The 13,516-nt window shown below is 38.6% G+C and overlaps 1 protein-coding gene across 1 annotated transcript; it reads right to left on the bottom strand.

Annotated features, from left to right (window-relative positions):
• Nucleotides 1–3,848: 3,848 nt before the first annotated feature.
• LOC131434144 (uncharacterized) lies at nt 3,849–8,188 on the bottom strand. The gene is made up of 3 exons (XM_058600790.1): nt 7,895–8,188; nt 3,965–4,060; nt 3,849–3,911 (listed from the first exon to the last, which is right to left on the bottom strand). The coding sequence occupies exons 1-3, from the start codon at nt 8,186–8,188 to the stop codon at nt 3,849–3,851; spliced, it is 453 nt and encodes a 150-aa protein (XP_058456773.1).
• Between the last annotated feature and the right edge of the window lie 5,328 nt (nt 8,189–13,516).

The raw sequence follows: 13,516 nt of genomic DNA, 5'->3' as shown, positions 1-13,516 counted from the left end.
CTAATTCTCGGGAATGGCAATCCCTTTGAGGGAGTAAGGGGAACCTTCCCAATGGCCTTTGGAAAATCTAATTTTTGCTCTTCAAGAGGTGAACAGGTTTGCCCGGCCGTAACATTTATTTTTCATGCTCATGAGACGCTCTCTTTCCGATTGTGGATGTACGCTTGGACCTCCTTGGTAGGTCCAAGCGTACATCCACAATCGGAAAGAGAGCGTCTCATGAGCATGAAAACTAAATGTTACGGCCGGCGTTGAATGGCGGTTCTGTCTTCTAAATGACGGTAGAATTGCATCTTCATGTATATCAATGGCAACGATTACGGGGGCTTCCAGCGGATGTTTGAAGCAGTACAGTACTAATCTAAAACTTAATATAATTTAAATATTATTTCGTCTTCGACTCGCCAGTGCCGAGCAGTTCAAATTGAACTACTCACTGCATAAACTTAAACAGTTCAATTTGAACCGCTAAGCAGACGTAAAGTTAAGCTATTTGCGATTTAAACAGTTTTTCCTAAAAAACCGCAAGAATTTAATGTTTTCATTAACTAGTTGTACCACATTTTTTACCAATTCCATCATGTTTTGGCGCCCCCTGGATGTTAGCGCCCAAGGCGGTCGCCTTACTCGCCTCATCCTTACTACGGCGCTGGTATTATTTTCTGGTGAATCCAACAAATTTGTACTCGACCAATTTTACTGTTTCGGATACTCTGTTACTGATGAAATTTGTCAACATCAATTGTTTGCGTCATAATTCAGTATGAAAAGGAAAAAGAAAAGTACCTACATTCCTTTCGTGAAATTTTACCGTTGAACAAACTTTAATTAATTTATTAAAGTCGCTCATTACAACAGTTTTCCAAATTTAATGGTTGAGGTTTATCGATGATGAACGAGAAACGTTCTTCGATTCATGTTTCTCGTATGAATAACGGTATGCAACATTGGCTTTATTTGTCATAATCCTCAACTACAGTCACGATCCGGTGCAGAAAACCATTTGTTTCAAGAAAACAAAATTTTGCTCACCGTTTTTCGGTTTTCCTGCTGTCTATCAATCAGCTCATGAGGAATCGATCTTCCCACCTTCAGAATCTTTCCTATGACGTGTAGACGATCAGAAATGGCTTGGCGATTAATGTTTAACTCTCCGCCAGTTGTTTTTGAGTTTTGAGTCTTCGTTGATCAATCCTTACAATTCGGACTCTTCAATTTTGTTGCATTGCTTTCTTTGTCTTTCTAATTTAAATTGCCACTTTGATATCGTTTATACCAACGTTAGCAAGTCGCGATTGATAGGGTATGTTCCCCTTGCTTCAACAAAATTTCGATGGGATGCAGTAACTTTGTTTAAAAGCAAAGTAATGAACAAACACCTCCCACAAATACTCTTTATTTGGCAAGATTTTTGACATATTGACTTCATTAAGTATATATGACAATACTACACCCAAACCTCCGTTTACGAACACTTTTTATACGTAACCTCTTTTTACGTACCTCGAAAACCCTTACAATATGGGTATTTTCGGAACGGGGTTAATGAGTAGATGTCCGAAAATGATGTTTGAGGTGGTTCTGAAATCCAATATGGCGACTTCCAGTTTGTTGATATTCCTTGAAAACCCATACAATATAGGTATTTTCGGAACGGAATTGATGAGCAGATGTCAGAAAATAATGTTTGAGGTAGTTTTGAAATTCAAGATGGCGATTTCCGGATTGTTGATATTCCTTGAAAACCCATACAATATGGGTATTTTCGGAACGGTATAGTGTTTTAAAGAAATAAAGAGTTAAAGGAAAATGGCAAAAACTTTCAAAAGATAATAATCAACCGGAAGTCACTGTTTTGGATTTCAAGACCATCTCAAATATAATTTTCCGACGTCTACTTTTAAATCTCTTTCCTAAAGTACCCATATTGTAAGGGGTTTCAAGGAATATCAACAAATCGGAAGTAACCATCTTGGATTCAAGAACCACCTCGAACATCGTGTTCTGACAACTAATCATCAATCCCGTTCCGAAAATACCCATATTGTAAGGGTTTTTAAGGAATATCAACAAACCGGAAGTTGCCATCTTGGAACTAAGAACCACCGCAAACATTGTTTTCTGACATCTACTCATCAATCCCGTTCTTAAAATACCCATTATGTAAGGGTTTTCAAGGAATATCAAGAAACCGGATGACACCATATTGGATGTCAGAACCACCTCAAACATCGTTTTCTGACATCTACTCATCAATCCCGTTCCGAAAATATCCATATTGTAAGGGTTTTCAAGGAATATCAACAAACCGGAAGTAGCTATCTTGGATTTCAGAACCACTTTAAACATCATTTTCCGACATCTACTCATTAACCCCGTTTCAAAAATACCTATATTGTAAGGGTTTTCAAGGAATATCAACAAACCGGAAGTCGCCATCTTGAATTTCAAAACTACCTCAAACATCGTTTTCCGATATCTACTCATTAACCCCGTTCCGAAAATACCCATATTGCAAGAGTTTTCAAGGAATATCAACAAACCGGAAGTCGCCATCTTCAATTTCAAAACTACCTCAAACATCGTTTTCTGATACCTACTCATTAACCCCGTTCCGAAAATACCCATATTGCAAGGGTTTTCAAGGAATATCAACCAACCGGAAGTCGCCATCTTGAATTTCAAAACTACCTCAAACATCGTTGTCTGACATCTACTCATCAATTCTGTTCCGAAAATACCCATGTTGTAAGGATTTTTTAAGGAATATCAACAAACCGGAAGTCGCCATCTTGAATTTCAAAACTACTTCAAACATCGTTTTCCGATATCTACTCATTAACCCCGTTCCGAAAATACCCATATTGCAAGAGTTTTCAAGGAATATCAACAAACCGGAAGTCGCCATCTTCAATTTCAAAACTACCTCAAACATCGTTTTCTGATACCTACTCATTAACCCCGTTCCGAAAATACCCATATTGCAAGGGTTTTCAAGGAATATCAACCAACCGGAAGTCGCCATCTTGAATTTCAAAACTACCTCAAACATCGTTGTCTGACATCTACTCATCAATTCCGTTCCGAAAATATCCATATTGTAAGGGTTTTCAAGGAATATCAAGAAACCGGAAGTCGCCATATTGGATTTCAGAACCACTTCAAACATCGTTTTCCGACATCTACTCATCAATTCCGTTCCGAAGATACCCATATTGTTAGGGGTTTTAGATAATCTCAATAAACCGGAAGCCGCCATCTTGGATTTTGAAACGAACCCAAACATCATTTTCTTGCACTTACTCTTCACATCCGTTCCGGAAATATACATATGATGCGCGGTTTCCACAATAATCACACAAAACTTTTTTTACGAACCAAATCCCAAATAACGTAAACTTTTTTTACGAACCAAATCCCAAATAACGTAAACTTTTTTTACGAACTACCTCTTTTTACGAACCCCCGTTTAGTTCGTAAATGGAGGTTTCGGTGTACTGTAGTTTGAGTTATTTCGTACCTGTACGTTTTTCGATATATTTTTCCTAACGGTAACAGTGGTGTTTCAGAAGATCATTATAACTATTCTCATGTTCATCACAGCTTACGACGAATGAATAAATCGGATCGAATTATTGATTTAGTAGTCAATAAAATACCTATTACCTTTCGCCTTGTTTTGTGTACAAGCAACAGAAAGCTGCAGCTGAAGGGAGAAGATAGTATCGTGTGGGGTGGAAAAACTGCATCCTTGTTTGAATAATTACGGTAACGTGCCTCGTTCAGAACTAATTGACTCAAGTGGCACGTCACCCCTAATTATTTTTTTATTGACAATACAGTCCTGCTCATTTTTCAAGATCTTTGAATTGAAACAATATCATAATGTAAGTAACGATGGCCGTGAACACCTGTAAAAAGAGCAGATAAGTGAAATGAAAATAACAATAATAAGTTTTCGTACATTACAAAACACTGTCAAATTAATCGAAAATAATCCACATGCGGTTATTTTGGGAGATTCCGTAAGTAGCTTCAGATCGATGATATCGAGAAATTCCTGCAAAAAGAATATTCTAATCTTGTTTTTTTTTCAATTAATGCAGCATACCGAAAATGATGTCGGTTGGTCTTCTGTTGAGCTATATTGTAAGGATTTTATGGCATTTTTAAACTCTTGTTCCTGAAAAAGTGTTATAAAAATATATATATTTTTAAAATTTATAAAAAAACGAGCCTTTTTATTACAATGTGAAAACAAATCAAATCGTGAATGAAAGTTTGGTGTAGTGTGAAGTTTACACACGGAGCCATTAGGAAATCAGAAATAAATAGACGTGCGATCAGTTGTAGTATATGAGCTCTGTTGACTTTGTTTCCGTAGATATTAGACTATTGTAATACCTTATGATAAAAAAAGAACCGGAATTTTATTAAAAAACGCAAAATTTCAATTTTTAATAAATTTCTTTATTATCGCCTTCAAAGTACTCTCTTCCTGCGGCAATACATGCATGCCAACGCTTGATCCAATTTTCCATAAAAGTTTTATAGGCCGCCGAAAGTATGGCCTTTAGTTTACGCAGCGAATTCTCTTTTATGGTTTCTATGGTCTCAAAACGCGTTCCCCGCAATGGCAATTTGAGTCTGGGGAGGAGGAAAAAGTCACACGGGGCCATATCTGGAGAGTACGGTGCTTGGTTGATGATATTGGTTGAGTTTTTGGCCAAAAACTGCGACACAACCAACATCAACACGACGCTGTTTTTGAATGAAATACAGCTTTTTTGGCACCAGCCGAGAAGCGACGCGTTTCAAACCTAAAACATCAGTTAAAATGAGTTCGGCTGATCCATAAGAGATTCCCAACAACACAGCAATCTCTCTAATCGGTACAGAACGATTTTGCAACACGATTTGCTTCGCCGATTCAATGTTTTCTTCAATAACAGATGTTGTTGGGCGGCCAGGGATCTCATCATGATCCAAGCTTTTACGACCACCTTTGAAGCGTTTATACCACTCGTATGCCTGTGTTTTTCCTAGACACGATTCACCAAAGACCCTTTCTAACATTTTCAACGTTTCGGAACACTTAAATCCATTTTCAACACAAAATTTGATGCACGCACGTTGTTCTAAATTTTCATCCATTATAAAAATCGCAACACGAAAAATTTTCAACTTCTTTGTATAGACGCCAAACAAAAACTAATCGTGCGGTATGCGTCAAAATTTGACAGAATGTGTATAAAAGTGTTGCCAACGTTGAGAGAATAAAAGTTTACCGATTGGACACGCGCGGGAATTTTAAAATGAAAATTCCGGTTCGTTTTTGATCATAAGGTATGAATGCCGTAGTAACCAACTACAGCGAAGCATGCTTGGGTTCCGTCTAGTCAGTTGGTTTTCCTCTTTATGTGTTTTCATATGCAGGGTAGTTTAATTGGTAGAACAATTTCCCGGTTAGGAGTTAGAAACGGGCTCGACTCCCGTCTCTACGGTAACATTTTCGCGGTTTTCTTTACATAATTGCATTCACACATCAATTCTCCAATCTATTTCCCCGTTAGATACTGATCATATTTAAAACTAGCTCAAGAAGGCTTACAGTAAAACCGTTTTCTGTAATTAATACAAATTGAACGATTTCAATAGTGTAGACAGCTCAAAATCATCAACTATTTCGAAACTTATTACTTACTCGAACGCGTTCGTTTTTATTATTCTTTGAAGTGTTTTTATCTCACAATCAACTAGTAGCAATGTTTGATTTAATGACAATATTTTAGAATCAAAATTCTCCAGAATTTGATTCAAGAACGAGATATTTTATTCAACATTCATGAATTTGAAGCTAAGACTCAGTATATTTGATTCAGTTGAATTCAAGTCAAAATTGTGCCCAAATTTACTTAAACATGATTTAAAATTTGAATCTATTCCACGACATAACACATGGGCTGAAAAGTCTCGGCCCTAACACATAGATGGCGCTGGTTTTATTGCAGTCACCCTTTTTCAGTTGAAACTAACCTTTAAAAGACTGTTGTTATACTTTCATGATATTGTATTCATTAGTTTGTGAGTTATTGTGTTAAGAGTGACACCGTGACGCTAATTTTGTTATTTTCAGAACAATTTCGTATTTTAATTTTACACTGCTTCTTGGTTGAAAAAAAAAACCGTTCAAACAAAGCTATGGCTTGAAAAGTGTTATGGAAACTCCGTTCTTTAAAAAAACAATAAACGTAACAAAGCCGGTTTTTTTTGAGTCGATATGTGATAATGGATGATTCATCATTTCACTCCGGAAAAACGATTGTCTTCTGAGTGGATATCAACTGGTGAACTTCGTCCAAAGCGCCCGAAAGCACAACAATCGGGCTGGAAAGGTTATGGCCTCGGTATTTTGGGATGTTCGTGGTTTAATATTTATCGACTATCTTGAGAAAGGAAACACCATTAACACTGGATATTATACAGCGTTATCGGAGCGTTTGAAGGTTAAAATTGCAAAGAAACGACCGCTTATGGCAAAGAAAAATTTTTTGTTGTGTTGCAAGCCAATCAAAACAATGGCAAACTACATAAATTCAACTTTAAATTGCTCCCACATCCATCGTATTCGCCAGATTTGGCTCCTAGCGACTGCTGGCTGTTCGCAGACCTGAACAAAATTCTCGCCGGTAAGAAATTTCGCACGAATTAAGATGTTATCGCTGAAACTGAGGCCTATTTTGAGGCGAAAGATAAATCGTTCTACAAAAGTGGTATTGAAATGTTAGAACGGCGCTGGAATTGATGAATAAAGTTAACTTTGAACCAGAAAAATCGTGTTCTCTTTGTTAGGTCTGAGACTTTTTTTTATTCAAATACTTTTAATGTACTTTAACAAGCATTTGGATCGAACATTTTTTTTATTTGAATACATATCTTAATATATTTAAATCTAATATACATTGTTACACTAAATTTGATTCGGTAAATAAACGATATAAAAAAACAATTAATTCAAAGAGAGTTTCATTTGATTCAAATTTTAATTCAAATACAGTTCTATTTGATTCAAACAAATGTTCGAAGCTGACTTAAAGATTCAATATATCAGAATCTAATGTGTTCTGTTTCTCTGCGTGTATGATATAGGGGAAGATGTTCAGTTGCCGGCAGTGTTCGGTTGCCAGCACCCCACCGTAACTTTTGACGTTTTTTATGACTTTTTTATAGAATCATAAATTGAAAAGCATCAATCGAAAAGTTGAGTGCATTGAATATTATGAGGTGAAATCGATCTATTTCGTGATTTAACACCAGATGCTATCAAAATTTTCGCAGCCAAAGTTTGTTTTCATCATTTTTAAAATGTCTACCGATTTCGGTTACCGGCATCCCATTTTTTTCGACAAATCGCGAACAGAACGATTTTGCAACACGATTTGCTTCGCCGATTCAATGTTTTCTTCAGTAACAGATGTTGTCGGGCGGCCAGGGATCTCACATGACCCAAGCTTGTACGACCACCTTTGAAGCGTTTATACCACTCGTATGCCTGTGTTTTCCCTAGACACGATTCACCAAAGGCCCTTTCTAACATTTTCAACGTTTCGGAACACTTAAATCCATTTGCAACACAAAATTTGATGCACGCACGTTGTTCTAAATTTTCATCCATTATAAAAATCGCCACACGAAAAATTTTCAACTTCTTTGTATAGACGCCAAACAAAAAGTAATCGTACGGTATGCGTCAAAATTTTACAGAATATGTATAAAAGTGTTGCCAACGTTAAGAGAATAATAGTTTACCGCTTGGACAAGCGCGGGAATTTTAAAATGAAAATACCGATCATAAAGTAAGTGTAAGCAAATTCGTCTCCTAAATGGTACTTACCTCATATTCAAGCCAATCAAACGAGTATGTCCATCCAAAGAAAAATATAGCATTAAAAGGTAAGTTAATAGAGGCCATCAGAATTAATCCTGTGGATAATTTCTGTTGCCACATCCAAAGGGAGCAGTAGGCTATGATTGCACCTTGAACAAACACGATTACGGATGTAATCATGCAGAAAGCACCAAAAGCCTTGGTGATTAGCTCTTTCATGACACCCAAGTGATCGTGTAGCTTCAGTAGAGTCAGTAGTACATTTCGGTTCCGGGTTTTAAGTGCTGTTCTGTGCAGCATTCGATATCGGATCAGGATAAGCTCGACGAATAGTAATACGAATAAGTTTTGGATGTAGAAGTGAAATTCGACGAAAGTTAAACCGAATAACACAACTATGGCATATATTCCAAGGCTGTATGATATAAGCATCACCACATGACTAAGGCATATTACCGAATATGTTAAGACAGTCATTAAGAACAGAGCTCTTACAAGCATGGTTTTCTCTATATTATGGCCTGTATTATTAATACCTAAATAATTATGATCAAAGCGAACAACTCCTTCTAACAATGCGTAAACCTTTGCCCGATTTGAAAGGAACAGGAGGTAGCTTAAGTAATTGACTACTGTTACGGTACTGTGCCGTAGCAGACTGCATATATTGACAACGGAAGCTGTGAAGAATTTCGGATTCATGGAAGTGATTATCAAACCACATACTCCGGTAATAATAGCAACTGTCAATGGTACTATGGAATTAATAACTACATCCTTGTAATTCACTTGGGGTCGATTTTTTACGATAGTTATGCAAACACAAGACACGAACAGTTTGTTGAACAGATTAATCAGATAAAGATCAGACATGACCACTGAAGCAGCAAGAGTATACTGTTTCTGAAACGGTGTGGTTAATAACTTGTGTTCAAAGAACAAAGTGAGCAATTTGTTTATTTTTATCACATTACATCAAATTTTTGATTGACGGTGTCGTCAGAAAAAAAACTAAACAAGGAGTATGCAATGTTATGCTTATTCATAACTGCAATGTCCAGGTACTACATTTCTATGTGGAACTCTACCTTCTGTTTAGATTCACTTCGTAGTCGATTCATTCCAGGCCCAAGCTTGAGCAAATGACATCCGCTTACGTTACGGAGACGTAAAATTGGTCAGTGAGACCATCAAATTATATCATAAATCGTCTGGTGCACTAAGGTGTAAAATAAATATATCAACACAACCACTTATGAATAAGTAATGGATGCATCGCATTTGGAATAGCATACTCGTGTCGTTTAATAAATGATATGGTTTGCAAAAACACAGTAGTCTGTCCTGAACTAATATTTTCTGGGGTTCTTACCGTAAACAGTATATTTTTCACTGTATAAACGGAGACACTGACAGCGCTATTAAAATGGGTGTACTTTTTCCAATATTTACGCTGCCGTTCTACGCATAATTGTATCATATTCTATGGAATTTCCCAATCGTATTGTTATACAGTTCAGACTATGACCACTCTTCGCCAGCCATTCAAGACTCGTGTACTGCGTGCGTTACCTTCCATTTCATTCATTCACCTTGCTCGCTATGCTTCTCTTTTCTTTTCGCCTGCCGGATCACATTGAAGTACCATTTTCACATGTTAGCATCCGTTATCCTGATGACATGCCCAGTCGTTTTTTTTATTCAATATTATAGTATAATTTTTTGGCACACTGCTTAAGCTCTAAGATGCCAAGGGTATTTACTAATCCTAATTACGACTAACTTAAAACTAAAAATAGTATCATTATGTAATGTAGTATCGGGGTAGCAGATTCTCGAGAATTTAGCTTTCAGCTGGCGAATTGAATATTGCATGAGGGTCTTCCATATGGCGTTGGTGAATATCCATGTTGGCCGCATCCTTCGGTCCGTGTGGGTCCGCGGGAAACACCCCCAGGCTAGGAAGGCCCGGCGGGTGGCCCGTATGGTGGTCATCGACTGGAGCGGTCTTCCGTGGGCGGTGATGATGATATTGCCGAAGAGAATGAAAGAGAAGTAAATATTGTGGAAAACGTGGTAAAAAGGGGATGTGGGAACAAAATGTCTGAAAACGACCGAGATCTAATTAGTTGCCATCGAGATGGTGAAGAGACAGGGAAGGGGGAACGAAAAAGTGAGCGAGGAATAACACATTACACTTGTATATCAATGTGTTTAAGGTACTGGTATATGAGAAGCATATATAAACTATCCCGACTCGCCAACACATCCCGAACCGGAACCTCAGGCGTTCTACCTCGGGCCCTAAGGGATTCCAGTAGCTTCGACCTGGCGTCACGATACTCTACGCACGACCACACGACATGCTCGATGTCCTGATAACCGTCGCCACAGGTGCAGAGCCCGCTCTCCACGATCCCGATACGCCGGAGATGTGCGTTGAATGTGTAGTCATTAGACATGAGCCGAGACATAACACGAATGAAATCGCGACTCACGTTCATCCTCCTGAACCAAGGTTTCGTCGATACCCTAGGAATAATGGAGTGTAGCCATCGTCCCAGTTCGTCATTCGTCCATGAAGTTTGCCAACTTTCGAGAGTTTTCTGACGAGAGATACTGAAAAATTCATTGAAGCAGATTGGTCTTTCATAAATATCACCTTCTAATGCGCCCACTTTAGCCAATGAGTCTGCCTTTTCATTGCCCGGAATGGAACAATGCGAAGGGACTCAGACTAACGATATTGAATAAGACCGTTCAGATAAAGTTCGCAAGTGTTCCCGTATTTTCCCCAGGAAATATGGGGGATACTTTCCTGGCTTCATTGCCCGGAGAGCTTCTATTGAGCTTAGACTGTCCGTCACAATGAAGTAATGGTCTTTGGGCAAGGTTTCAATGATCTCGAGGGTGTACTGAATAGCTGCGTAAACTGAAGCCGGACTACTGAGTTTGTAAGAAGCGGTGATGTTTTGATTGAAGATGTCGAAGCCTGTGGACCTGTTGATGTTTGATCCGTCAGTGTAAAAAACCTTTTCACAGTTGACTGTTCTAAATTTATTATAAAAAATATTTGGGGCCGCTCGAGGGCGTACGTGATCCGGAATTCCACGAATCTCTTCTTTCATGGATGTGTCGAAAAACACAGTAGAATTAGAAGTATCCAAGAAATGAGCACGGTTGGAAACAAAAGAAGAAGGATTAATATTCTGAGCCATGTAATCAAAATACAAGGACATAAAACGGGTTTGAGAATTGAGCTCGACCAGCCTTTCGAAGTTTTTAACACCATCGAATTCAAGATATCGCATCGGATAAGCAATCGATATGAGAGATCCGAGAATCGATTTTTCAATGGTAAGACGCTCGCGAGCACTTCGAGACTCATCGTATGAGTCGATTGCATCCATATTCCATTACGGACAATATCGTTGTTTGGTAAAGCCTGATCAGGTCTCCTGGGTGGGCACCCCACCAAGTTCCGGTTATTGTGCGAAGAAAATTGATTCTCTGCTGGCATTTTTGTTTCAGATACCTAATGTGACATCCCCAGGTGCCTTTGAAGTCGAACCAGACCCCGAGATATTTAAATGTGAAGACCTGAGCTATGGTTTCACCCCCTAGTTGAAGCTATAATTGCGCTGGTTCTCGCTTCCTTGAAAATACCAGCTCAGTTGCCTCCGTGGAGAACTCAATACCCATTTGAAGAGCCCATGTCGACAAATTGTCGAGGGTATCTTGCAGTGGTCCTTGGAGATCGGCAGCTTCGGGTCCTATAATAGACACAACGCTGTCGTCGGCAAGTTGTCTTAGCGTGCAAGATGTGTTGATACATTCATCAATGTTGTTTACGTAAAAGTTGTATAAAAGGGGGCTTAAGCATGAGCCCTGAGGAAGACCCATGTAACTGAATCGTATTGTCGACAAATCACCATGCGCGAAATACATGTATTTCTCGGACAATAGATTATACAAAAAGTTATTCAAAATGGGTGAAAGACCATGCTGATGCAACTTCTCGGATAGGATGTTTATGGAAACTAAGTCAAAAGCCCCCTTGATGTCTAGACAAAAATTACGCCATTTGTTCTTTACGAGCAAATGTCATTTGAATTTCGTTTGCAATAAAACACAAACAGTTCATTCAAAATTCAAAATTTATTTTTTCATATTAAAGTACAATCCTTCCGGTTAATTGTGGAATATAATTTCATTCAAATGGCTGCCTCGGCTGGCCTTGCAGTACGCCATACGGTCGGTTTAGTTTTTTAGTACATTTTCGATTGTACGCAGCTTTATTTCAGCTATGGCTGCACGAATATTGTCCTTCAAGGTTTAAATTGTCTCTGGCTTGTCCACATAACACTTATCTTTGACAGCCTCCCAAAGATAATAGTCTAACGTCGTCAAATCACAGCTTCGAGGCGGCCAAACGACATCCGAATTTAGACTAATAATTCGATCTTCGAAGACTAAGCGCAAAGATCGATCGTAGCGTTGGCTGTGTGGCACGGAGCGCCATCTTGTTGGAACCAAATGGTGTCCAAGTCTTCCTCTTCAAATAACGGGAAGAACCAATTGCTAATCATGGCGCGGTAGCGTTCGCTATTGACCGTGGCGGCGGCTCCTGCCTCATTTTCGAAGAAAAATGGTCCAATGATGCCGCCAGACAAGCTGATCGCAAGCTGATCACAAGCCCAGTTGGCACTATTTTCACGCGTTCCTCAATCGTATACACAAACATTTTCGTTCAGCGGAAGGATAAAACTAAGTTTCTTCAAATCAGAAGTGAAATTAGGGTTACCAATGCCGAAATAACTGCTAGTTAAAAAAAATGTTAGATGGTGGACCCTGTACAAGATTATTCATCAAAATCGATATTGTCCCATACAAAGTACTCCCCATCGACTGCAACACACTTATGCCAGCGCTTGATTCAATCCTCGAAACATTCTTTATATTCAGTTTTCGGTGTGGCCATCAAAGCCATCTGCGATTTTTCCATAATCCACAGGTGCTGAAACGCGTTCCACGGAGCGGTTTCTTGAGTCGACCGAATAGAAAAAAAGTCGCAGGGAGCTTAATCAGGTAAATTAGGTGGTTGCTGAATGGTATTCGTTTCGTTTTTAGCCAAATGTTCACGAATAACGATGGCATTGGGAGACGGTGCGTTACTGTGATGCAAATCCACGAGTTGTTTGCCCACAAATCTGGTCGTTTTTGGTGAATTGCTTCACGCATAACGCAGGTCTCATAACGCCCAAATAATACTCCTTGTTGACGGTCTGGCCTTGTAGAAGGAATTCATGATACACATTCTTTTTCATCTAAAAACGATGTGGTTTTTTCGGTGTACGCTAGGGCAATTCGCTCGTGAACGGTTCAAAAGAACTAGTTCTTGTGAAAGAATGAGTGATCAGTAGTTCCTTTTTCGAGAACATTCTCTAATAAGAAAGCGAGTTCAAATTCGTGCGACCTTTTTTTTGCTTGCTTAACCTTACAAAACTAAGTTCTACTGACTATCAAAAGAACGAACGAATGACTTTTACGTTTTCTAGCAATTTTCTTTATTCGAGTGATGCTTATTTCACATTACCGTTGGTTTACATGTCATTATTTTTCGGAATA

Source organism: Malaya genurostris, chromosome 3, assembly GCF_030247185.1.
Source record: "Malaya genurostris strain Urasoe2022 chromosome 3, Malgen_1.1, whole genome shotgun sequence".
Lineage (NCBI taxonomy): Eukaryota > Metazoa > Arthropoda > Insecta > Diptera > Culicidae > Malaya > Malaya genurostris.
The sequence above is the reverse complement of the archived record's forward strand: the minus strand, read 5'-3'. Positions and strand labels throughout refer to the sequence as shown.

Excerpts from the sequence above, each read along its gene's own strand:
- LOC131434144 (XM_058600790.1), bottom strand. The coding sequence starts at position 8,188 with ATGCTGCACAGAACAGCACTTAAAACCCGGAACCGAAATGTACTACTG. Across the intron at positions 4,061-7,894 it reads TTGATTGGCTTGAATATGAG|GAATTTCTCGATATCATCGA; the intron begins GTAAGTACCATT and ends TTCTTTTTGCAG. Across the intron at positions 3,912-3,964 it reads ATTTGACAGTGTTTTGTAAT|GTGTTCACGGCCATCGTTAC; the intron begins GTACGAAAACTT and ends CTCTTTTTACAG.